This window comes from Lissotriton vulgaris, chromosome 7 (assembly GCF_964263255.1).
Source record: "Lissotriton vulgaris chromosome 7, aLisVul1.2, whole genome shotgun sequence".
Lineage (NCBI taxonomy): Eukaryota > Metazoa > Chordata > Amphibia > Caudata > Salamandridae > Lissotriton > Lissotriton vulgaris.
This window is the reverse complement of record NC_141695.1, coordinates 1,288,597,108-1,288,621,821: the sequence shown is the minus strand read 5'-3', so window position 1 is coordinate 1,288,621,821 and position 24,714 is coordinate 1,288,597,108. Positions and strand designations below refer to the sequence as shown.

The 24,714-nt window shown below is 47.4% G+C and overlaps 1 protein-coding gene across 2 annotated transcripts in view; it reads right to left on the bottom strand.

The window, feature by feature from the left end:
- The window catches only part of PARP2 (poly(ADP-ribose) polymerase 2), a 388,402-nt gene that overhangs the window by 234,088 nt on the left and 129,600 nt on the right, over positions 1-24,714 (bottom strand). For both annotated transcript variants that reach the window (XR_015297579.1, XM_086931868.1), the window contains exons 5-6: positions 13,624-13,806; positions 2,610-2,680 (exon numbers count right to left, since the gene is read on the bottom strand). Coding sequence is in view for 1 of the 2 variants with exons in the window: in XM_086931868.1 (XP_086787994.1) it covers positions 2,610-2,680; positions 13,624-13,806 (254 nt within the window). In the remaining variant the exon portion in view is untranslated. The remainder of the gene's footprint in view (positions 1-2,609; positions 2,681-13,623; positions 13,807-24,714) is intronic.

The window sequence follows — 24,714 nt, the reverse complement described above, 5'->3', positions numbered from 1 at the left end:
ACTATGTCGGGGGCTGGGTTTATCGGATTGCATAAATGCTGTAAGAATATGCAAAAAGGATACAGGAATTCACCCAGTATTTGCATGCAGTGTGGTCTCCACACAACTGCAGTGATGCCTCGGGTCTGTGATCAAAGAGTCAGTTCAGAATGGGTTTCTCCATGCTGTAGAGGAGATGCCTCGATCCTCTCCATGCAGCAGCGGCGATATGTAGGTTACGAGTGCAATGCGGTGGTACGAACTGCAATGTGCCGATCCGTCGATTCTGCTCTTGCAGCAGAGAATTCAACGGTTCCACTGGAGCAAACCCCTAGGTCCACTTCCAAGGGTCCAGGACCGGGGTGGTATCACTTGGCACGGCAGACTCACAAGCAGATTAGCCCAAGGATTGGAACAAGAGAGTTCTAAGTTTTTTGTGTCCCTGAGACTTAGGCAACAGGAGGCAAGCCAGTAAGCCCTTCGAGTCACTATGGTTCAAGTGGTGCAGGTCCACCCCTTCTCATCCAGGCAGGGAAACAGAAATCAGCATTGCTGCAACTCAGCGAGGCCGAGTTCAGCATTGCACCAGTCCAGCAGAGTGGAAGTTCTTTCAGCAGCACATCAGTTCTTCTTGGCAGAATAGTCACATGTCTAGAAGGGTACTAGTTTGTTAGTGTTGGAGGTCAGGTTGTTATACCCAGTGGTGCGTTTGAAGAGGAGAAGGCTTCAAAAAAAGCTCGGAAGTGCACAGGGGCTCTCCTTTCCTGCCCTGGCTCCAGGTACACTACAGGGGGGTAATCTATTATTTGTGTGGGGATGGGCCCAGCCCTTTTTAGGCGTGTCAGCTCCTCCCTCTCAACCTGCTCAGAATGGGCCACCTGCATGCAGATGACCACTCAGGCATACCTACCCTTCCTTTGTGTGTGACTGTCTAGAGGGAATACAGAAAGCCAGCTGTCACCCACCCCAGACGTGTATTCCAGAGACAGGCAGAAGGCGCCAAATGGCTGAAGTAAGTACATGGCAACTTTCTAAAAGTGGCATTTGCTAAAATGGAATTTAAAACCCAACTGCACCATTAGTTGTGATTCTAAATTGTGAGTTCAGTGACACTAAACTTGAAAAGTCTTGCTCTTCACAATTGGAAGTTACACTTAAAAGATGTAATAAGGGAATCCCAATGGTATTCTATGGGAGAGATCGGCCTTGCAGAAGTGAAAAACTAACTTGGTAGTTTTTCATTACCAGGACACGTAAAACTTAAAAGTACACGTCCTGCCTTTTAAAATCCATGAGACCCTGTCCTGTGGGTTATACAGGGACTATTGTAGGGGTGAAGTATATATAAAAGGGGAAGGTTTAGGCCTGGCAGAGGTTTAACTTGGAAAAAAACTCAAGCACAGTGTTTGCTTGAAAAACTGCGTGCAATACAAATTAAATATATACAAGATTTGTGATCACTTATTTGCAATTGTTTCCAGCGAAAACTACAAAATTTTTCAAAGAATACTCATACCACAATTGGTTTCAAACAAATGACATTTTTGTTGAACAGTTCCATGTGATAATCAACACATATTACAATGATTTCAACAATCATACATTATACATATTATGACAATGAATCCATGTTCCATATTTTTCCAATGCAAATAATATGTTGTAGAAATGCAGATCAAAGGTGTGCAGCCCAATACATTTTGGAACTAGATGTCCCTTCTTTGGGGGCCATTAAATACACAGCTATCAATCTTGAGTACGACACTACAGGAACAGGAACATTTCTCAATGGATGAAAGGAATCTGAAACAGCAGAACGAAGAACTGGTGCCCTGTTAGGCAGAATTGGGGACGGTCGAAAGTGATAAAGCAGGAAATGGACAGAGAAGGGACGTGTCTACTCAACCAGGGTTGGAAAGAATATACTTGTTCAAGAGGTTTAACTTGCCAGGTAGATATGGCAGTGTAAAAACTGCACACACAGGCTCTGCAGTGGTGAGCCTGAGACATGGTTATGGGGCTACTTATGTGGGTGGCACAATCAGTGCTGCAGGCCCACTAGTAGCATTTAATTTACAGGCCCTGGGCACATGCAGTGCACTTTACTAGGGATTTATAAGTAAATTATACATGAAGACTGGGTAGGAGCCAATGTTACCATGTTTAGAGAAGACAGCACATACACTTTCAGTTGCACATTAGCACTGGTTAGCAGTGGTAAAATGCTCAGAGTCCCAACGTCAAAAAAACGAGGTCAGGAAAAGAGAAGGAAGGCAAAACGTTTGGGGTGACCCTTCAGAGACGGCCATTTTCCAACAGATTACAGTACAGGGGATACATCCAGAAAATTACAAAAAGAAAACAAAAACTAAGATCTGATCATAAAAGAAACAACCCTAAAATAAAAAACATGAATCCACCTGGCTAAACTGGGAAAACCGGACTAGGTTAATAGTAACTCACGGAGAGAAGAGCTCAGGGCTTTGGTCTAAGTACAGCTTGCAAATGATGAGCTTCTAAGACTAACCGTAGTGCAAATGCGCTGGCAGCATGAGGTGTGGTCATACAACAGGTATATTATGAGCACAAATTTTATACACCAAAGTTGATACAGGTGAAAGTTACTTTACCTTGCCTATTTTGGCTTTACATTCAGGATCCACTGGTGCTTTTCCATTCATTACCAGTGTTTTCACAGATTCTACATTAGAGGCAAGAAAAGGGAGATTATCATTCAAGAAATTCTATAGAATAAAATAACTTTACTCTTTAAAACTGATTTTTCAGTTTGGGTATGCTTTTCAGAAGCACATGCATTAAAGACCTTCTGAAGTCAGAGGTCCAACTCATTTTTATTTACTGATACAACTTACATTAAAGAACATTCTGGTTAGATATAGGGAATATAGACATCTAATATTGAAGGTTATGTCCTCATCACCACTCCAATGTTCCAAGTACTTTTCTTTGTGCTGTTAAAAGTCTAAGTATGTTATGGTTTTGCTAGGGACTATACTTGACCAATGTTATTGTTTGAGTCAATAATGAAAACACTCTAATTGCCTTTACAAAAAGATATGTTGTGAATTCGAGGGTTTTCGAATTTCAAAAAGTCCTCGAAATTGAAATGTGGCCTAATATGTTCGTATTCAGTCCCAAAAAGCCAAGCAGGTTCCATAGTGTAGAAGTCCTCGAATTTTATTTTCAGAATTGAGGCAAAACTATTTCAGAGACGGAAATAGAAGACAGCTGCCTCAAAGCCATTGAAATTGATGGTATTGCAGCGAGCCATGATGCTATGTGCCTGCTCAAACCAAAAATGCACATTACATATTACTCAAAACATATGCGCCTATTTATTTTGGGTCCCATCTTCCCCTTCTATTACTTTTGAACACTCTGCCCTACACCAGCACAAAACCTATAGAAGTCAAACAAAGCTTTTTCTAAAAGAGAAATATATAGATTAAAAAAATCACTATGAGCATGATCTAAGAGAAAATATAATGTAACGATCTTGGATAGCAGCAGCTTTAATTCTCATTTAATAATTGCTCCACAGGAGGAGGAGCTTCGCGGGCAACCAAGATGGCCGCGTAAGCTCGGAGCTCCGAAGACCCTCCGATCCTCCGTATTGATCCTGTCAACTATCCTGTCCCACGACGGTGGGAATCAGTTGCGGTGGTGATGCTGATGCGGCGCCCGGTTTCAGATTGAAGATCCGGGCTTCCTGTACCGAGTTACACCGTCGGGAAGCCTGGTGCCGACGACGCCACAGCTGCCTGGCATTGTTGGGGCGGTGACGGAGCCCCTGTGTGGTGGCATTTCGAGTGGGACTATCTGCTTTGCGAGGTCCGGCGGCCCTGCTGATCTCCCTGGGGGCTTGCTGTTCCCTGGGGACGGTGGAGGGACTTGTTGGTTTTGATCGAGTGGAAGTGGTTTTATTGGCTTGCCCCCTCTTGGATCGTACGATCCCCGTCGCCCAACATGGCGGGCAGTGGAGATCCGGATAAAGGGAAGCCTCCGAGGGTCAGCAGGAAACCCCTCCACTCGCAGTCCACCATCCCTGAACGATTCTCTCACTCTAGAGGTTCGCCGGGTGCATCGGGCCATACTAAAGACCCGCAGCGGGACGTGTCCCCAGAAGATTCCGAACCCACCCTCCGAGATGTGATGGGAGCCATTGCTAGCGTGCAGGCCGAGATGCACAGCCAACATGAAGTGCTGTCCAGCAAGGTGGATACCCTTACGATCGAGCTCAACCTCATCAGGGCCGACCTTGGAAAGACGAACGACAGGGTCAAGTCACTAGACATTAAGACGTCGAGCCTGACTGCTGATGTGTCGGACGTGCAGACCGAGGTGCGGGACTTGAAGGCCGCGAATTTGATGCTTGCGCGCCGGCTTGATGATTTTGAGGGACGGGCACGGCGCCAGAACGTCCGAATTACAGGTGTGCCGGAGGGTGCGGAGGAGGAAGCCGCGGATTTGTTTGTGGAGGAACTGGTTGTGAAGCACTTGGCGCCTGGAGGCCTGAGTAAATTCTTCTCGGTCGAGAGAGCTCACAGACTGCCTGGTGGCCAACCGAAGTTGGGTGCGTCCCCGCGCCCCATCATTGCCAGACTGTTCAACTACAGGGACCGAGACGCAATCCTGCAGGCGTCAAGGAGTGGCGGTCCGCTGCGGTTTCAGAATGCTGACGTGAATTTCTTCCCCGACTTCACTCAGGCTGTACAGAAACGTCGCCAAAGTTTTATGGGAGTGAAACGAAGACTGAGGGAGATGGGGTTGAGGTAGCTCCATGCTCTACCCAGCGAAACTGCGAATAGAACATGGTGATCGGACGCTGTTTTTTGATTTGCCAGATGCTGCAGGGGACTGGCTGGACACTTTGCCTCAGCGTCGGACTACTCCGGAGGATCTGTCGGAAGGGGCGTCGGGCGGCCCAGGTTCCCAGGAATAAACTATAATATGTTGGTCTTCTTTCTGCGAGGAGCTATGCGGATGGCATCATTCATTGACTTTTGTTTCTTTTTTATTTTTCCTGTTTTCTCAATTTTGGAGGGTAGCAGGGGGTGATAGGATGTCTCCTTTCTCCTCTGGGGGCTTTTTGTAGGTTAGTTTACACGGGGCGACAGGCACACTGCTAGTTGGGGTGGCTTCTAGTCTAATGCAGGGGTGCAGGGTGGGGGGTAGTTGGGTTGTGTGTTCTTCTTTTGCTCTTCCTTTCCTACTTTTCTCATGGCGAGGCTACTACTGTTTCGAATACACCGTTTCGTTGGCTGCTTTCTGGGGGGGATGGCTGGGACGGGGCATCTTTGATGATGGGGGGTAAGATTTTGAATGTACTTAGTTGGAACGTGAATGGGTTGGGGGATCGTATTAAACGTGGTGTTGTATTACAAATGTTTAAACGTTGTGTTCCCGATGTTATTCTCCTGCAAGAAACTCATCTCGTTGGTAATACTTGTAAAGCTCTGAATAGAAAGGGGTTCAAAATGGTGGCCCATTCCGGGTTCTCTACGGGATCCCGAGGGGTGGGGATAATGGTGCGCATGTCTCTTCCCCTGGAGGTGGAGTCCACAGTGGTTGACGATAGGGGCCGCTATGTTGCCGTGGTGAGCAGATGGGAGGGACGTACCCTGGTTTTGGTTTCTGTTTATGTCCCCCCGGGGTTGCAAGCGGCTACCTTCCAGGATCTTGGAGGCGCCATTTTGAGCCTCCTGGAGGGGCTGTTGATACTGGGCGGGGACCTTAACTCTGTGGTTTCGGGCACTTTGGATCGTTTTCTGTCCAGAGATCTACGCAGCGCACAAGCATGGCTCCCAGACTTCATGAGCACCATGGGCCTTATTGATTGTTGGCGACTTTTACATCCCGCCCAACGTCAGTACACTTTTCATTCGGGGGCCCACGGTAGTCTTTCCCAAATTGATTACATTCTGATGCCCGCGGTTCAGGCACAGGCCGTCTGTGGGGCTCGCCTCATGGCCAGGGGTATATCTGATCACTCTCCAGTCTGGGTTTCCTTTGACTTTGGTATTGCGGCGGCGACCAGGGTGGCGCCGGTCAACCCCTGGTATTTCCGCAACCCCAAGACTCGAGACCTCCTTGCTAAAGCTATCGATCTGTACTTCACGGAGAATACAGGTACGGTAGCGTCGGCCCTTTCCCTCTGGGAGGCCTTTAAGACTGTCCTTAGAGGAGAGGCTTTCTCCTTGATAGCTGAGGTGCGCAGGCGACGGGATGAAGACATGGTACGGTTGGAGTCGGATATCGCAGACCTGAACTCCCAATTGCCGTTGGGTCCGACACCCGAACTGTTACATGCTCTCTCCCTGAAGCAGTCGGAATATAGTGCCACTGCTACTGATGCGGCCAAGGCGATGGGCAGGGAACAGCAAGGGAGGATTTACGACGCCGGAGACAAGGCGGGCAAACTACTTGCCTGGCTGGACAAGAAGGAGCTAGCTTCTCGTGTGGTGCCCGAGATCCTGGGTGACGATGGTCTGGTTGTTACTGATCCCACGGCTATTGCCGCGGCGTTTGCTGACTACTTTGAGACGGTTTATACATCGGTCTCCGCTCTGACTGAATCGGACTCGGCCTCCTTCTTAGAGGGGATTGAACTCCCCTGCCTGTCGAATGTTGAGCGCGATGACATGGACCGGGGCATCACAGTTGACGAGGTGGCGTTAGCAATAAGGTCCTTGCGCTCCGGGAAGGCTCCGGGTCCCAATGGTCTCCCGGTGGAGCTGTATAAAATCAAAGCGGACACTGTCGCCGCGCCCCTGAGGAATATGTTCTTGGAAGCCCGAGACGCTGGTGAACTTCCAATGGATCAACGCCTGGCCACCATTGTGGTCATCCATAAGGAGGGGAAGCCTAGAGACCTTTGTAGGTCGTATCGCCCTATTTCTTTGCTGAACGCCGAGCCCAAAATCCTGGCTAAGCTGCTGGCCAATCGGCTTGTGGGCGTGATCGCGGACTTGGTCCACCCGGACCAGTCCGGTTTCATACCTCACCGTAACACAGCCCTTAATCTTAGAAGACTCCACGCTGTCATGGCGCGGGCGCACATGCTCGGCGAGTCAACAGTCCTGGCTTCGCTCGACGCAACTATGGCGTTTGACTCGCTTGAATGGAACTACCTCTGGGCGGTGCTGTCTAAGTTTGGGTTTGGGCCTGACTTCATCAGTTGGGTCCGGCTCCTTTACTCCTCCCCGATGGCCAACATAACGGTCAATGGCCGCGTGTCAGCTTCCTTTGCCTTGCTCAGGGGTACCAGACAGGGTTGCCCGTTATCACCGCTCCTCTTTGCCCTTGCGCTGGAGCCACTTGCTGCTTGGATCCGCATTCACCCTGATATTAATGGGATCAAATGGTCGCCGGGGTTTGAAGATCGTATTTCGCTATATGCGGACGATATTCTTCTTTACCTCACCTCCCCCTGTCGGTCTTTGATTGTGGTATTTGATGTACTGGGTACCTTTGGTGGATATTCGGGCCTGGTCATTAACTGGTCCAAGTCCTACCTCTACGTGCTCCGCGGGGACACTCCGCGTCTCCCTAGGGGCTGTGCAATACAGGCCTCGCAACAGGGCTTCAAGTACCTGGACATCTATATTTCAACGGATGCCAGGGCACGGTACGCGAACAACTTGCTCCCTCCTCTGGCACGCCTTCGGCGTGACGTGGAGGGTTGGAAAAGATTGCCGCTGTCCCTGTTGGGCCGTGCGGCGTTGTTCAAAATGATGTCCCTGCCGAGATTTTTGTATGCGCTTCAAAACACGCAGGACCCAGTACCTTCTAAATACTTCAGGGAGATCGAGGGCTTGCAGCGTACCCTCTCGTGGGACGGCAGGCCGCGTATTGCCGTAGTCAAACTGACCATTCCGTGGTATGACGGCGGTATTGCCTTGCCAGACGTGCGCCGGTACTACTGGGCTTCTCAATTGGTGGCTATCAATCATGGCTTTTACGGACCGGTGGTCAATCCGGGGTATGCCATGGATCGCTGGCTCATGAACGACGGGATGTACTACAGAGCGCTGTATTCTAGATCTCTGGACCGGAAATTGACTGGTCCCACCAGGACCGCAGTGCACTTGTGGAGGGCGGTTACGAAGACTCTGGGGTGGAAGGATAGGCTCACCATGGCTACTCCCCTATTTGACTCTGACTTGCTGGGGAAATTGTGGCATTCAAAAGGATTTGATCGATGGGACCTCATCGGGATATCCAAAGTGGCGGATGTGATGGCCAGGGGGGAAATTAAATTGTTTGCTGTTCTACAGGCGGAATTTCAACTGGGGGCCACGGAGTATTTTCGATACGCGCAGTTAAGGCACGCCCTCACGTCCTCCTTGCCTGTCGGTGAAAAAGTCCCCGAGTCATCCCCGCTGGAGGACAGGGTGCTGGACGGCCATATGCCGGACAGTGCCATCTCCCTGGCCTACAAAAAACGTATTAATGTTCGGACGGACCTGCTGGTGAAAGTACGAGACCTCTGGATGAATGATGGGACTGAGCTGGATGACGAGGACTGGCAATCTGCGGTTTCCTCCCCTAAGGAGGTGGCTATTTCGGCCAGACTGCGCTTGGTTCAGTTGAAAGTACTCCACAGGGTGTATGTCACTGGCCCCAGGTTGATTCGTATGGGGCTTTCCCAGGATGGCCTTTGCAGAAGAGGATGTGGCGCGATGGCCACTTTCATGCATACCTTTTGGGAGTGCCATGCCATAGCCTCTTACTGGGAGCGAGTGCATGCAGTTATGCGGGTTGTGACTGGTGTGGATTTGCCTGCGGAGGCTCGACGCTGCTTGCTGAATGTGTGGGGTCCAACCGACTACAATAACACTCAAACCCGCTGGGTCACCCTGGGGAATATGGTAGCCAAGAGGGACATTGCCCAGAGATGGGGCGCTCCGGCCCCCCCCCACTGTTAGTCTTTGGAAAACCAACATGGACTGGTGCATACTCCGGGAGAAGACTGTCTACCTGGCCCGGGGTAAGCCCAAGATGTGGGGACTGGTCTGGGGTACCTGGAACTCGTATAGAGGTGACATTTGTGTGCCCCCGGAGATAGTTCAACCGAAAATTCGTCTCTCACCATAGCTAATCCCTCCACCCAGGTTTTCACGTGACGTAATCCTGTTTCTTGCTCCCCTTACACATGTGTGCTTCCTTGATATGTTTACTTCATGATGCGGAAGTTCCCGCCTCTCCCCCTGGATATGTGCCTTACCAATTTTCTATGCTCCTCTGCCTTGCCGTCTTTCTCCCTTTCTCCCCCCTCTTCCTCCCCCCTTTTCTTCTCTATCCTTGTCCCTTTTCGGTTTTCACCTGGTTCATTGAGTTCACTTATAAAATTTAAAATTAAACCTGACTGCTCCTTTTACTGGTTTGTGCACACTTCTATGTCGCTTTATAATGCTGCCTGGCCTCCGGGATGTACGGCTGAATAGCGGTGTACTTTGAATTACAAATAAAGGTTTTCCACAAAAAAAATTTAAAGAAATAATAATTGCTCCACAGTGGTTCTCATGTTATGCTCGCTCTCTACAAACAGCACTATAATGTTAGCTACCTTTGTTCAGCTCAACGGTTTGTAACTTAGATTCCAATGAAGGGACAGCCATTGGAGCTGGGGTGTGGAATTTATATTGCTCGAGGCGGGTGCATGAAGATGATTACTCTGAGGGACAAAACCTTTTAATATCTATGACAAATAGACATTAGCTCTCATCCTCCTGCCCCTGGTACAACCATAATGACATTTATTCCAGTTTATAGTAAGAAATAATTGCCATTGCGCCTTGTTATTTGCAATTGTGATAATCAGATAAGCAGAACCAGGCTGTGGGCAACCTGCTGCCCCCACCCAATCAGGAAGGGAGAAGGTGGATCCCATTGGTGTTGCCAAATGTATGTCGGACTCCTATTGTTTCAGGGAACTAATCCTTGAGTTCATTGGCAGAAATACTGCAAATGCACCATTGGCTAAACAGAACTTGTATATTGATAGTGGGCCTGGCGCCTAAAATAAACATGGAAATCCAAATATACTGGCGACCCCAAAGGGTGGTGGTCCATTTGTGGCCCTTCACAGAAGAGTTGCTTTACTCCCAGAGAGCAGGTGGCACATTTCTGAACTACAGGGTTGTTTCTCCAAGCTGTGCAGTCTGTCAGGGGATTGTACTGAGCCAGTATGCCCCTCTTATTCCGATGAAGGTCTGGCAGCTCACTTGAGTGTAAATGCAGGGGAGGGGAATATTCATTTAAGTGTTTTGTGCCCATTACAACTCAGAGCTGTGGGGGGGGAGAGTGCAATAGATGCATAATCTGGTCTCTCTTTAGAAGCTCTGCGCCATGTTTCGATCTATCATTTTGCTTGTCCTTTCCAGACTGTCAGGACCCTCCCTGATCAGACTACCAGTTTCCTAAGGGATCAGCTTTGTCCTTTACACGCTGCCAACTATTTTCAGATTCCAGGTCCTCCACCACATCGGGGCCCTGCCGGTTATGAACATTGTCTCCTACAATCGAACTTATGCAGTCACTTATCCAATCACAAGACCACTTCAGTGTCTGGATTCAGTACTCCAAATACATCAGCCAATTTTACCGCACCATACACTTACAGATGCTCGTATCACCCGATACCTTCCATATGCCCAACATCTTTCTGTAACTTGTGCCCAGACCCTGCTCACCTCCACTGTTCCTTTCCTCACCTTGGTCACATCCTGTGCAGTGCTTCAATCCCATACTACACCACTGACCAACCATCTAAACCAACCATCATCACAGAACTCCCACCCCCGCCTAATAGTCTGCGGCGCTACACCAATGCAGTAATGTCCACTCAGGCCTCAATGGCTTGAATCTGTGCACCAGCCCTAATACATCACCTGTTTCCATTCTACCAGTCTGTGTAGCTTTGCCCTAGTTCTTCTGTCACTAGTGTTTCGGACGTTGCCCTATTCGTTTTCTTGCTAGCTTGGATTTCCTCCATATCCTCTGGTATTTTTGCCCTTGATGCTTGATTTCATATTTCAATGAGGTTTCCCATGTCATGATTACAGATGTGCCCTTCATATGACCAATGCCAGCTCCCTGCTCTCTTAATCCATTCCTCACCAATGACATTTTAGCCCTTTAAATCCCAGTTACTACTAAGTTCTATAAACAGCAGAAGTTACTTTTGCTCAAATTAATGGCACTCCATTTACTGACCTTGGAATTTATTTATTTATTTATTTTAAAAATGTATAAAGCGCAGCATATACCCGTGGGTGTCTTGGCGCTGTGACTTAGCTGAAGATCTCAGATTAGGCATGTGTCTACCCTAGAAAAAAATGTAATCCTGATCGGTTTATTGGTCAAATAACCAGGTTTTTATCAACTTTCTGAATTGTAGTAGCGAGGGTGCCAGTTTTATTTCAGTAGGAAGCGTGTTCCAGAGTCTGGCTGCAGAGTTAGTGAAACATCGGTCGCCCCATGTCACCGTCCTGGTGCGTGACACTACCAATAGATGTCTCTGTTCAGATCGTAAGGATCTTTTCGGTAGGTAGTAGAAGAGTTTCTGTTTGAGGAATGCTGGTCCAAGACCTTTGAGAGCTTTGTAGGTGAGACACAAAGTCTTGAATCTAATGCGATTCCTTACTGTTAACCAGTGGAGGTTTTTTATCGCTTGCTTGGTGGACTGGAACTTGGGAATGCCAGCTAGTAGCCTAGGATGAAAGCTCCCCCTGCTGCCTTAATCATTACTACAGTGTAATTGTGTGATCTCCCCACCAATCCCTCAGCTGCCCTTACGACTGATTCCTGCCAGCCTTTCTACTCTGCTTCACCAGGTCTGCTGGACCTCCTTTTCACCAGTGCATAACAGGAGCATTTGTTCTCCCTCCCTCTATCTTATACAACACTAGCCAAGTTCACCTCAGAGCCAGCGGTGTCCCCATGCAATGGGAGGCAACAATCCCATCCATATCTCCCCCTGGCCACCGACACGATGATCACAGTCTGTAAAGATATGATCCACACAATGGGATGGTGCAAGAGACTAGCTCAATAAACCCCTCTTAGATCTGGGGCACTATTACCATGAGTAAATGCCCCAGGGGGATTTACAGGTTGGGACACACAGAGTTTGCTGTTGGACTTTACTCACCACACAGCTCAAGACATGCTTACACTGTAAGAAGACTTTGGCCTACTAAATACCCAATTATTTCAACACCTGCAAATTAAACATGCAATATTACCATCATTTGCCCACATTAATGGAATTACCAGAAATGAGCCCACTGGAAGCAAAAATAACTATAGTTCAACTCCCTAATAAAAAGATATAGCGTATTTCCAAGACACTCGTCATACACACCCACAATTTCATTCTCAGAAATTAGAAAGTATTAGTAATAAGAGATTGGGCAAATAAAGCTGCCTGCTGGAAGGAGGCACTGATGGCTCAAAGAGAAATTACAATTTTACTCAGGTACATGTTATTCAAATTTGAATAACTACATAGTATTGATTAAACACAGGAAAAACTAGGGCGCCTTGGCAAGGAGTCATCCACTGTATTAAAATGTCATGCTGAGCTGGGAGACTTTTTACATTCGGTACAGAGCTGCCATATACTTCAGGGGTACTGGACGTTGGTTGCAAAACTTGTATCTGCAGTGACACAGCAAAGGATTACCCTCACTCTCATATCCGTGCCACTAAACATTACGGATGAGACTAATCTCAACATATATATGAAACCTTTTGTAGGTCCGAGATTATTAATTGCCCAGAAGAATATGCACATCTGGAGAGCTACGGGCCCCCGAGCTTGGATAAACGCAAAGCTGAGATGGGTCAATGTAGGGTCTTGAAAAAAAAGATTTGCAAACTCAGGGTTTGCCTATAAAAGCACAAGCATACCTGGGGTTTGTAGATGGAGTCTGCCTCAGATATAGAATCTGTCCATGAAGTATGGTTTTAAAAGATTTCCAAACTATAATTTCATCTCACCAATACCTTACTGGAGATGTATTTCCAAGTGATCCAAAGAACTTGCTGCAGCAGTTTGAAGTTGTTGTACTGGAAATGTTTATTAAAATGTTTTATATAAAAAAAATGACCAAAGCACAAGATGTTTCAAAAAGTACATATGTCAGTCACATATGTGTGAAGGCTGGTGCTATACTTGTGTTCTAAGCAATAGAACTAGGACCCACTGTGTACCATAATAAACAAATACTATGGTAATGCTTTATTAGTTGTTTTTTTCCAATTAAATTCATTTATCCGAGTGGGAGTGTTGAAATGTACTAATGAAATCAGAACGAGGCGAGAACTGACCTCTTGCAGATCACACTTTTATATAAATCAGAAGCCTCAACTTATGTTGGTCCTGCATTAGGGAGTGGCTTGAACAAAATAAACATGAATACATAATTTGCTCCCAATAGAAAGTTTTGATAACTTCTGACTTTTATAGGAAGTTAAAACGAACTGTAAGTTAGATCATGGTCATTTGTCTTTTTGTAACCTCAGTCATGGAAGATATCCTGAGACATATCACTTACTTCATTGATGGAAGTCACATGTAAAGACATGCTCCTTCCCCGGACTGATTCACACACTCACCTTTGCTATCGCCCTTTCCAGAACTGCTCTGGTCTCCACCTGCAGTCACAGCACCTTGCCCAGAGGAATTGCCTTTACCTTTTAAAGGCTTCTTGGTCTCAGGACCACGTAGCTTCTTAGCACCGGTAGAGGTTCCATTTAAGCTGCTACCGGGTGGAGAATTTGAATCAAACTCGACAGCCGCTGTCAAAGAAAAGATGTAAGTAAAACTCGAAACTCTTTTCAGTTTCCTACATGTAGATATTTACAAACTGCAAATATGGAAAGAGTGAAACAACAAAGAAAGGGTGGCATTTGTAAAACAATAAAAAAAAGCAGACCAATTAGTGTATTTGGCCAGTTAAACCGTAAATCTAAAAACATAGCACCCGCATTTGATAGAGAATGGTGGAGCCCCCAAAACATTTTGACTGGCTAAATGCATTAATACCCATGGCTTGTAAAAAAGGCTCATTCATCTACGGGCTACAGGACCTGGCTCTATTTTTTAACATATTTGGCGACTGTGTTTTTTCTAACAGGAGTCTATGGTTGATATAGCGCCAACGAAGTAGGAATCTATCGCCAAGTTAGTGTTATACTTTGATTTTTTTTTGTTTTAATAAATGTTGTCAGTTTCACAATTGACAGTTAAAACTCACATTCAACATGATAAACATCCTGCATTCCCTTTCACTCAAGTCCCAATGAAGGTTCCAGCACACACTTAACAAATCTGCAGTCATGCTGTAGATCAGGAGCTTGTAGTCATTAGAGATGTACTCAAAGAATGGCATTTGTAACTCAGTTTCTTTAGGTATCCTCTCGTGGCATACACATGCTCCAGAGGGAGAATGGACCAAATCCTATTGAACTAAAGCAACTTTGTGGGCTTTTGCCCCTACTCAAGATACAAGCACTCACCAGTTTCACCACTGGTGAATTCACTGCACAGTACGGCATATCACGAAGTCAGTGCTACTTTCCCAAATGGGTTCCGCAAGTCACATTAGAGATGGATCATTATCACTTACCTTTATCTCCCCTTTCAGCTACTGGTCTCCCAAGGAATCATTTTTGGACATAATCACAAAATACGAAGTAAGACTCAACACCCGCCACAGCTGCTCCAAAAGACATCACACCTTGTAGGTGTTTTCATGTTCCCTGGTGTGCAACACCATCTGTACATAAACTTCAGATTGACTTCCTTGTGCTGTATATCTGCATTGGGCATGAAAGCCATGTTATGTTTCCTTTCACGCTCTTTGCATGCAGTATCCTTCCCAAAGTTTTCACCCAGGCTTCTCTGTGAGGATTCAGTGACCAGATGGGGGAAAATTCAGTAATGTATAGAGTTTAGCAAAAAGTCTTTGGAGACTTAGTCTAAACCCCCCTTGTCATCATTTCCATTGTCACTTATTTTATTGCACGTTATAAGACCCAGTGTAGGCAGGAGTTTCTCTAGACTTATACTCTCAACCCAGAGGGGACAATCATCATGGACGATCGGAGCCAATAGTAACCTCCTTTGAATTCTAGATTTCTTTCCTTCCCAGCTTTCAGGAACAGGCAGATTTTTGTCAGAAAACCAACATTTTGTACACAGTTTTAGAATTTTAGTGGGACTATTTTTCCTATTGTTTGTGCTTTCAACGTCTGTCCAGTTAGTGGTAGAAATGGGTGTGAAACCAATAATGAATCCGGAAAGCTATATATTTCTGAAAAGTAGACAAAATTCTGAATTCAACAAGAGGTCATTTGTGTAGACCCTTCAAGGTTTTCCTATAGAAAGTAACAGTTGAAATAAAATAATATTGAATTGGAGTTGAAAAGAACAGCCATTTGTGTCTACATTTTCACCTATAACTGCTTCTAAGTATGTCAGATTTTTTAAGGCAATTTACTATTACGTAAGCTGGACCCTTCTGGTTGCGCAGATATACAGGACTTGTAGGTTCATCAAGAACCCAATGTACCCAGTGCCAATAACTGAGCTGAACCTTGCAATGGTTTTTCATTATGTTCCAGGTATACATCTATTCATTTGATAAAATATAAAGAGTGAAAAATAGGTATCAATGAAACATATTTATTTCTGAAATAGGCACAACATATGGAGTTTAGAAGCAGTGGTTATTTCCACATCTCCGACTTTATGGGTACCCATACGAGCATGTGAATTAGATGGCATTTTTCAAAATGACGTCGTTTTTACACACAATCTTACATTTGGAGGGCAGAAATGCATAGAAAGTCAATTGTGTTTCACTAAGTCTCTCAATACCAATGGTACCTCACTTGTGTGTGTAGGCCAAGTGCAGCGACAGGAAATGGCCCAAAACGCAACGTGGGCACATCACATTTTTCCACTGAAAACTGACAATTTTTTTGCAATGTGCCTAGTTGTGGATTTTGGACCCTTGCTCAGCCATAAACTAGGGAACCCTAACAAACCTGTACAGTTTTGCAAACCAGACACCCAGGGTAAACTAGGACGGGGTGACTTGTGTGTCTCATCAGGTTCCGTTAACCAGAATCCCTTGCAAACCTCAAACTTTGTACAAAAACCCACATTTTCCTCAAATTTTTGTGATGGAAATTTCTGGAATCTGCAGGAAGCCACAAACCTTAACCCACCCAGTATTCACCCAAGTCTCTCGATAAAAATGGTACTTCACTTGTGTGGGTAGGTCTGGTGCCCGAAGGGAATGGCCCAAAACTTACTGTGGATACTTCAAAATTATCGATTTCACAAAGCAACCTGCTTTTGCGTGGGAGTAACCTGCGTTTTTGGTCCCAGGCCCAGCTGCCATAAAGGGAAACATACCAAACCCAACAGTTCTGAAAACTACACACCCAGGGGGAGTCCAGGGAGGTGTGACTTGCGTGGATCCCCCCTCATTTTCTTACCCGGAATCCCATGCAAACCTCAAATGTATTTAAAAAAGAAGAAAAAGAAAAGAAATAAAATCACATTTTCCTCCCATTTCTGTGAATGAAAACTGTGGGATCACCTGACCATCACACATTTCCTACCACCCAGCTTTCCCCCAGGTATCCTGATACAAATGGTACCTCACTTGTGTGGGTGGGCCAAGTGCCTGCAACAGGGAAGGGCCCAGTATGGATTGCGGAGGCATCAACATTTTCTTTCACTAAACTACCCAGTTTTGCAAGGGAGTCACCTGGTTTTTTGATCCCGGGCTCGCCGGCCATCTAGGGAAACCTACCACGCCCAGATATTTCTGAAAACTATACATCCGGGGGATTCAGGGAGGTAAGGCATGCATGGATCCCACAACATTTTCCTACCAAGAATCCCCTACAAACCTCAAATTTAGCTAAAAAAACAAACAACAAGCATTGGAAATGCAATAGGTCTCGCATTTGTTGGAGCTCGAGCTATTGCAATTGTAAATGGCAATGTTTTATACTTTGGAATAGGTCTTGTATTTTTTGGAGCTATACACATTGTAAATGGCAATGTTTTTTATTTATCCTTGGGGTTTTATATACTGCGAACGTAGCCTCAGTTGTGAATTTCGATTCATCAAAGTTTTGTGAGCCCTGAAATTTGCACAAGTAAAGTGCTAACAGTATAAATATGGGCACTGTTTAATAAACAAAGCCACTGCAATACAAGTGCAAAGGTGACCGAGTGACTGCTTCTGGGTTGACGGAGTTGCTTACAGTCACTCAAGTCAAGTCAAGTCAAGTCAAGTCAGAAATTTGTATAGCGCGCTATTCACCCAGAGGGTCTCAAGGCGCTTAAGGGAAAGGGGTTTGTTACTGATCGAATAACCAGGTCTTGAGATGCTTCCTGAAGGAGAGGTGGTTCTGGGTAAGACGGAGGTGAGAGGGGAGGGAATTCCAGGTCATGTCCGCCAGGTAAGAGAAGGATCTTCCTCCCATGGTGACTTTTCGGATGCGTGGGATCACGGCGAGGGCTAGGTTGGACGAACGTAGTTGGCGGGTGGGGGTGTAAAAGGATAGGCGATTGTTGAGGTAGCTGGGTCCTAGGTTGTAGAGGGCCTTGTGTGTGTGAGTGAGGAGACGGAACGTGATTCTCTTGCTGATAGGGAGCCAGTGCAGGTCTCTCAGGTGTTCTGATATGTGGTTGTGACGAGGGATGTCCAGGATGAGTCGGGCGGAGGCGTTCTGATTGCGTTGAAGTCTTTTCTGCAGTTTGGCTGTGGTTCCGGTGTAGAGGGTGTTTCCGTAGTCTAGTCGGCTGGTGACAAGTGCTTGGGTGACCATTTTCCTAGTTTCGGTGGGGATCCATCGGAAGATCTTTCGGAGCATGCGTAGGATGTTAAAACATGATGATGAGACGGCGTTGACTTGTTTGGTCATGGAGAGGGAGGAGTCTAGGATGAATCCTAAGTTGCGAGCATGGTCCGTTGGTTTGGGTGCGCTGCCTAGTGCCGTGGGCCACCATGAGTCGTCCCAGGCAGAGAGGGATGTTCCTAGGATGAGGATTTCCATCTTATCCGAGTTCAGTTTTAGGCGGCTGTTCTTCATCCATTCGGCTACGCCTTTCATCCCTTCGTGTAGGTTGGTTTTGGCGGTGGTTGGGTCTTTGGTGAGGGAGAGGATCAGTTGAGTGTTGTCAGCGTAGGAGATGATGTTTAGGTTGTGTTGGTGTGCGATGGATGCAAGGGGGCTCATGTAGACTTTGAAGAGGGTGGGGCTGAGCGAAGATCCTTGTGGTACGCCACAGATGACTTTGGTGGCCTCTGATCTGAAAGGGGGAGACGGACTCTTCGGGTTCTTCCGGCGAGGAACGAGATGATCCAGTTCAATGCCTTATCTTGTTATCCGACGTTCCTGAGGCGATGTACTAGGGTGCGGTGGCATACCGTGTCGAACGCTGCGGAAAAATCCAGGAGGATGAGGGCCACTGTTTCCCCGTTGTCGAGCAGTGTCCGGATGTCGTCTGTAGCTGCGATGAGGGCGGTCTCGGTGCTGTGGTTAGCTCGGAATCCGGACTGTGAAGGGTCAAGGGAGCCGTTAGACTCAAGGAAGGCGGCGAGCTGGCTGTTGACAGTCTTCTCGATGACTTTGGCGGGGAACGGGAGGCGCGAGATGGGGCGGTAGTTCTTAAGTTCGGTGGGGTCTGCTGTAGGTTTCTTCAGGAGGGCGCTGAGCTCGGCATGCTTCCAGCTTTCCGGGAAGGTAGCGGTGTTGAAGGAGCAGTTGATGATATCTCGGAGTTGGGGTGCGATGACGGAGTCAGCCTTATTGAAGATGTGGTGGGGGCATGGGTCAGTTGGAGATCCGGAATGGATGGAGTTCATCATGCGTATGGTTTCTTCGGTGCTGACTGGGGTCCAGGTGCGGAGGGTGGTGGTAGGGGGCTTCAGTTCAAAGGTAGGGGGAGAGGACAGGTCGCTGAAGCTGTTATGTATGTCTGCGATCTTGCTGTGGAAGAACGAGGCTAGTGAGTCACATAAATCTTGAGAGGGAGTGATGTCGTTGTTGCCGGCGCTGGGATTGTTGAGCTCATTGACGATGCTGAAGAGTTCTTTGCTGCTGTGGGCGTTGTTTTCTAGTCAGTCTTTAAATGCTGACTTCTTAGTGGTGCGGATCAGCTGGTGGTGTTTGCGGGTGGCGTTCTTGAAGGTGGTCATGTTGTCTGCGGTTGGGTTTTTTCTCCAGGTTTTCTCGAGGGTGCGGCAGTTCTTTTTGGAGTTCTTAAGGTCGTCATTGAACCAGGAGGCTCTTTTGCTTTCTGGTCTGTTGGGACGGTTTTTCAGGGGTGCTAGTTCGTCAGCGCAGTGGGTGATCCATTGTGCGAGATTAAACGCTGCTTGATTTGGGTCCGTAGATCTGGCGGGAGGGTTTTGGTTCAGTGATGTGGTGAGCTGGTCGAGGGAAATTTTGTTCAGTTTCTGCGGGGAACCTGTTGCGGGTGGTGGTGGGTAGTTGTCTTTCTGAAGCTGAAGTGGACACAGCTATGGTCCGTCCAGTGGAGTCCTGTGGTGTTTGCTGGAGGAGAAGATTGGGTCGAGCGTGTGTCCGGCGTAGTGGGTGGGGGTGTTCACCAGCTGTTTGAGTCCGAGATTGGCGAGGTTATCAAGCAGGGTGGTGGTGTTGTTGTTGTTGTTATTCTCCAGGTGAAAGTTGAGGTCTCCTAGGAGAATGTAGTCCTCGGAAGGGAGGGCGTGTGGGCTGACAAGGTCAGTGATGTCTTAGCAAAATTGTGTACGAGGTCCTGGGGGTCTGTATATGAGGGTGCCTCTGAGTGTTGTCTTGGGGTCGGTGTGTATCTGGAAGTGGAGGTGTTCGGTGGCTATGAGGGTGTCGTCGGAGCTGTTCGAGATGCGGATGGTGTTCTTGTGGACGATCGCGATGCCTCCTCCTGTTTTGTTGATGCGGTCTCTTCGGATGATCTTGTATCCGTCCGGGATGGCTATGTCGATGTCGGGTGCTGATGAGGCGCTCATCCAGGTTTCCGTGAGAAAGGCGACGTCTGGAGTTGTGGTGTCAAGTAGGTTCCATAGTTCTATGGCGTGTCTGTGGACCGAGCGGTTGTTGAGCAGGATGCACTTCAGGTGGTTGTTGTTGGAGCTCTGTTTGGCGTTTGAGGTTGTAGTGTGGGTCCTGATGCAGCAGAACTTGCAGGATTGGCAGGTGAAGGGTCCATGGGTGTGTCCTGGGGCAGCTCGGTGGCAATCGGGGACTCTGCCGGTGTTGAGGGCATTGAGGGTTGCGGTGTCGTGGGGGGGATGATCAATGCGGGGGCCAGGGGTTCTGGCGCTGGGCGCGGTCCAGGCTTAGATGGGCTTACCTTTGTCGCGCCTTCGGCGTGCATAGGGCGCGCATGCTGCGCGTTTGCCACTCTGCCATAAGTGGAGAATGGAGGGGGAGGGAGGAGCAGCTGGGAGGCGGGAGCGGGGTGGCGAGTGGGGAGGGGAGGAGCAGTGATGCAGGAGGGAACGGGGGTTGGGCTGAGCAGCAGCAGGGAGCGGGGTGGAGGGGCACAGGGCACAACAATTGGAGTAAACAAACGAAAACCGAAACCGGAGAGGCACAGCGGGCAGCGGTGGCGGCAGCAATCAGGGGCGCAACAATATGAGTGCAGAGCAAGAACGAAACAGGCACAGGCACAACAATTACAATACCGGGCAATATTGAAAATTAAAATACAAGACCAGATCCTTGGTGAGCTCAGGGGCACAGCAGCTCAGGGGCACACCAGAGGCGCAGCGGAGGGGGCAGCACTCTGGGGACAGGCACGAGGCGGGTGGAGCGACCGGCTCTGACCAGGTCAGGACGGGTCACAGCTCCCCATCTCGCTGAAGCACACCTAGGCTACTAGTGGGAGGGAGGAGCAGCTGGGAGGCGGGAGCGGGGTGGCGAGTGGGGAGGGGAGGAGCGGTGATGCAGGAGGGAACGGGGGTTGGGCTGAGCAGCGGCAGGGAGCGGGGTGGAGGGGCACAGGGCACAACAATTGGAGTAAACAAACGAAAACCGAAACCGGAGAGGCACAGCGGGCAGCGGTGGCGGCAGCAATCAGGGGGCGCAACAATATGAGTGCAGAGCAAGAACGAAACAGGCACAGGCACAACAATTATAATGCCGGGCAATATTGAAAATTAAAATACAAGATCAGATCCTCGGCGAGCTCAGGGGCACAGCAGCTCAGGGGCACACCAGAGGCACAGCGGGCAGCGGAGGCGGCAGCACTAGGGGGACAGGCACGAGGCGGGTGGAGCAAGCGACTAGCTAGCCCGCTACTATGAGTTTATCAAACCTAATGCTATGTTTTCTTATGTTATGCTATGCACTGCTATGTTGTGTTTTGTTATGCTATGTTTTGTTATGCTATGTTTTGCTGTGTTTTGTTATGCTATGCTGTGTTTTGTTATGCTATGCTGTGTTTTGTTTTGCTGTGTTTTGTTATGCTATGTTTTGTTATGCTATGCTTTGTTGTGTTTTGCTATGCTATATTGTTTTGTTTTGTTATGCTGTGTTTTGTTTTGTTATGCTATGCTGTGCTTTGTTATGCTATGTTTTATTTTCCTATGCTATGTTTTGTTATACTGTGCTATGTTGTGTTATGCTATGCTATGCTTTGTTATGCAATGTTTTGTTTTGTTTTGCTATGTTTTGTTGTGTTTTACTATGCTACGCTTTGTTATGCTATGCTATGATGTTTTGTTGTGTTTTTCTATGCTATGCTATGTTTTCTTATGCTATGCTGTGTTTTGTTATGCTATGCTGTGTTTTGTTATGCTATGCGGTGTTTTGTTATGCTATGCGTGGCCAATGTAATTAAGGGCGTGACTTAAAAACACCTAAGCTAAAAATCTGTGCTTAGCATACTATGCCGCACGACTTGTATTTTGCTGTTTCTGTCATTGCATCCAGATATGATACAAGTAACATCATACCTACAAGTCATGACTATTGGCTTTGTCATTGGTTGTTAGTTGCATAAGATAAATAAGCAGCAACTATGGCTTGTATATAAAGCTTCCACTTAAAGCCCTGGTGGCACCAGGACAATGGACCGCCTGTGCCAGGGCAAAAAACAGAATCCGATAGAGACACGTTTCAAGCACCGGTGAGACCTGGCCCGAGTATCAGTGGTATAAAGAGCTCTAATTGAGCAGATCTCTGAGCGAGTCTTGACGGAAGCTGAACTAGATCCTTCTCCACCTCCAGTAGTTCTAGTACAGAGATCTCAGTACCTGTGGGAGTTCCAACAGGCATCACAGTTTATTTGGATGTTCTCCAGGAAAGGCTATGGTTATCGCTGGTTCTGATCACGCTACGATAACCGTCCTGTGTTGTAGAAGAAAAGCATTCTAGGTTCGCAGTGACCAAATTAAATGAGCATCAGTACAACAAACAGGAACAAAACAGGTTTAGTGCCTTCTTCCCAATGTATGGCAGCCATCACTGTCATTAAATCAGCAGAAAATATTCCCAACCAGACTTTATTCTGCAGCATATGACTCCGTGGCCACTTCACGAGCCCCAGTGATCCGTGGATTTGTTTTGGCCTCAATATTCCGCGGCCATTGCTTGATTTCACAAATACACACTACTTCCAATGGCAGCCCTTCCCCAACTACAGCTTAGCTTACTGTATTTTTGAATTATACTTTTTTCTGAAGAGCTTCACGACTTCTGCCAATGCATTTATGACTGACGTTACTTCATCAGTGGCTCGTTGTTTCAACTATTCTGAGATGTCACACTCGCCTCTTACAGTGCACATGGGGTGTAACTGGGTACCAATAAAGCTGAGCGGAATCCAAAGGTTTTTGGGACATTCTAGAAAATTAAGACATATGTGATTATGGGTGGTTATCTGTATTTAAAAACCACAATTATTTTAGTTCGCTGGCTGATACCACTGACCAGTATCCCACTCAGTCAGCCAAAGTCTGCCTAGGGACTTGTGGAGCAGCTGTCCTTGTGGTCTATCACAGAAAGAGGGCTCGCTCTTTGCAGAGAGCGCGGTCTCTTCAGTGCACAAGTTATCTGTGTCTTGGGGGGGGTCACCTGTGGGGTGTCGATGCTCAGGTAACAGTTGTGTGGATTAGATATAACGAGCGGTGCGTGCCACTGACAGAGCACGCATTCCTCGGCAGATCAGAGGCACTTGCCTCACTCTCACAACAACCCCCCCGCCCCCCCCCACCTGCGGCATTTCCAGGCACTTTACATAAATGCCGATCGGATCAGGGCCCCCGAGACATTCCAGGGGGCTGATGCGATCCAGGGGCGCGCCCTGCCCAGGGTGGCTTGGTTGGAGCTCTGGGTGTACCTCGCACAGCATTCGTACCCTGCGGGCAGGGCAACATGGACAGCTTGTCATTAGGGCCACAATGACACTGGTGAGATCAGATCTAGTTTTCTTTGCTATGATTTTGTAGTCTTTTTCGTAAACATGCTCTCTTTAGTTAGGTGTGTTTGATACAGCGCAGCCATGCCTTTTTGGAGCAGTGTACATAAACAGGAACAAAAAAACTAATTACAAAATTAAATAAATAACATTAGTTAGAAAATCGTATTGCAGGAAGTAAGGACTTGTGAATGGTGCCCACCGGCCATGCAGGTGAGGGCTAGAGTTCCCTGGACTTCCAAGAAGGTTCGCCTCGAGAGGCTGCAGAAAGTCACCCACTGCAACTCCTGTAAAACACCCATCCACCCCCTCCGCTTGTGTGGCCGGCAGACCAGAGGTAGGTAGAGGCCCTATATAGATACATATAAATCTCTTGAGACAGCCCCAAACGCACACTGGCATGTTATCTCTTTGGCATCCACTATGGGGTAGGGATAGCATGGGAACAGAGGCCGTTACACATCTTTTGTAATAGACAACTCTTTGCTCCAGCCACCCTCGGAAAAGTCATCTCTTCGGGACTGCAGACGGCACAAAAAAAACTAATTAAAAAATAAACACACCCAAAGCATCCGCAAAATAACAATTATTTTATAAAAAAAACACACACCCTGAACGCGTTCCATTCTCTTGTCCCTAATACTGGGGTTAAATTAATTTAAAAAGCGGCAGCAGCATGTGAAATAGACTAGAAACACTGGCAATTCACATACAGTAAACAAGCTGATTTCAGCAAAAAGACAGAAGTGGATGCCTGCTTGTGTCCCGGGGGAACTGCAGGACAGCTGATCGCATCAAAAAGACAGAAGTGGATGCCTGCTTGTGCCCCGAGGGAAGTAACAGCAAAAATAAAGCAAAGCATTCGCGAAGCGGTATTTTTGTTGCTAAAGCAGCAAAATGGCGTGGGATTGTCTACAGTCCCTACGGACACGCACATGCTGTTTGCTATGGACAAATGGCAAGAGCAGCCATGTTTGTCCATGCAGACCCGTGCATGAAAGCCCTCGACAAATTGATTCCAAAAGGTACTCGCAATAGCAAAAGCAACGCATGCGCTGCTTTCGCCAAGCGAGACCTAAAAAACAAGAATCACATTTTCCTTACATTTCTTTCTGGGATCACAGCACCGGCACACATTTCCAACTACCCAGTGGTCCACTTGGTCTCCTGATAAAAATGATACCTCACTTGGGTGGGTGTCCAATGCAGAGTCAGCCTAAAAACGTATATAAAAAAATATAGCTCTTAGA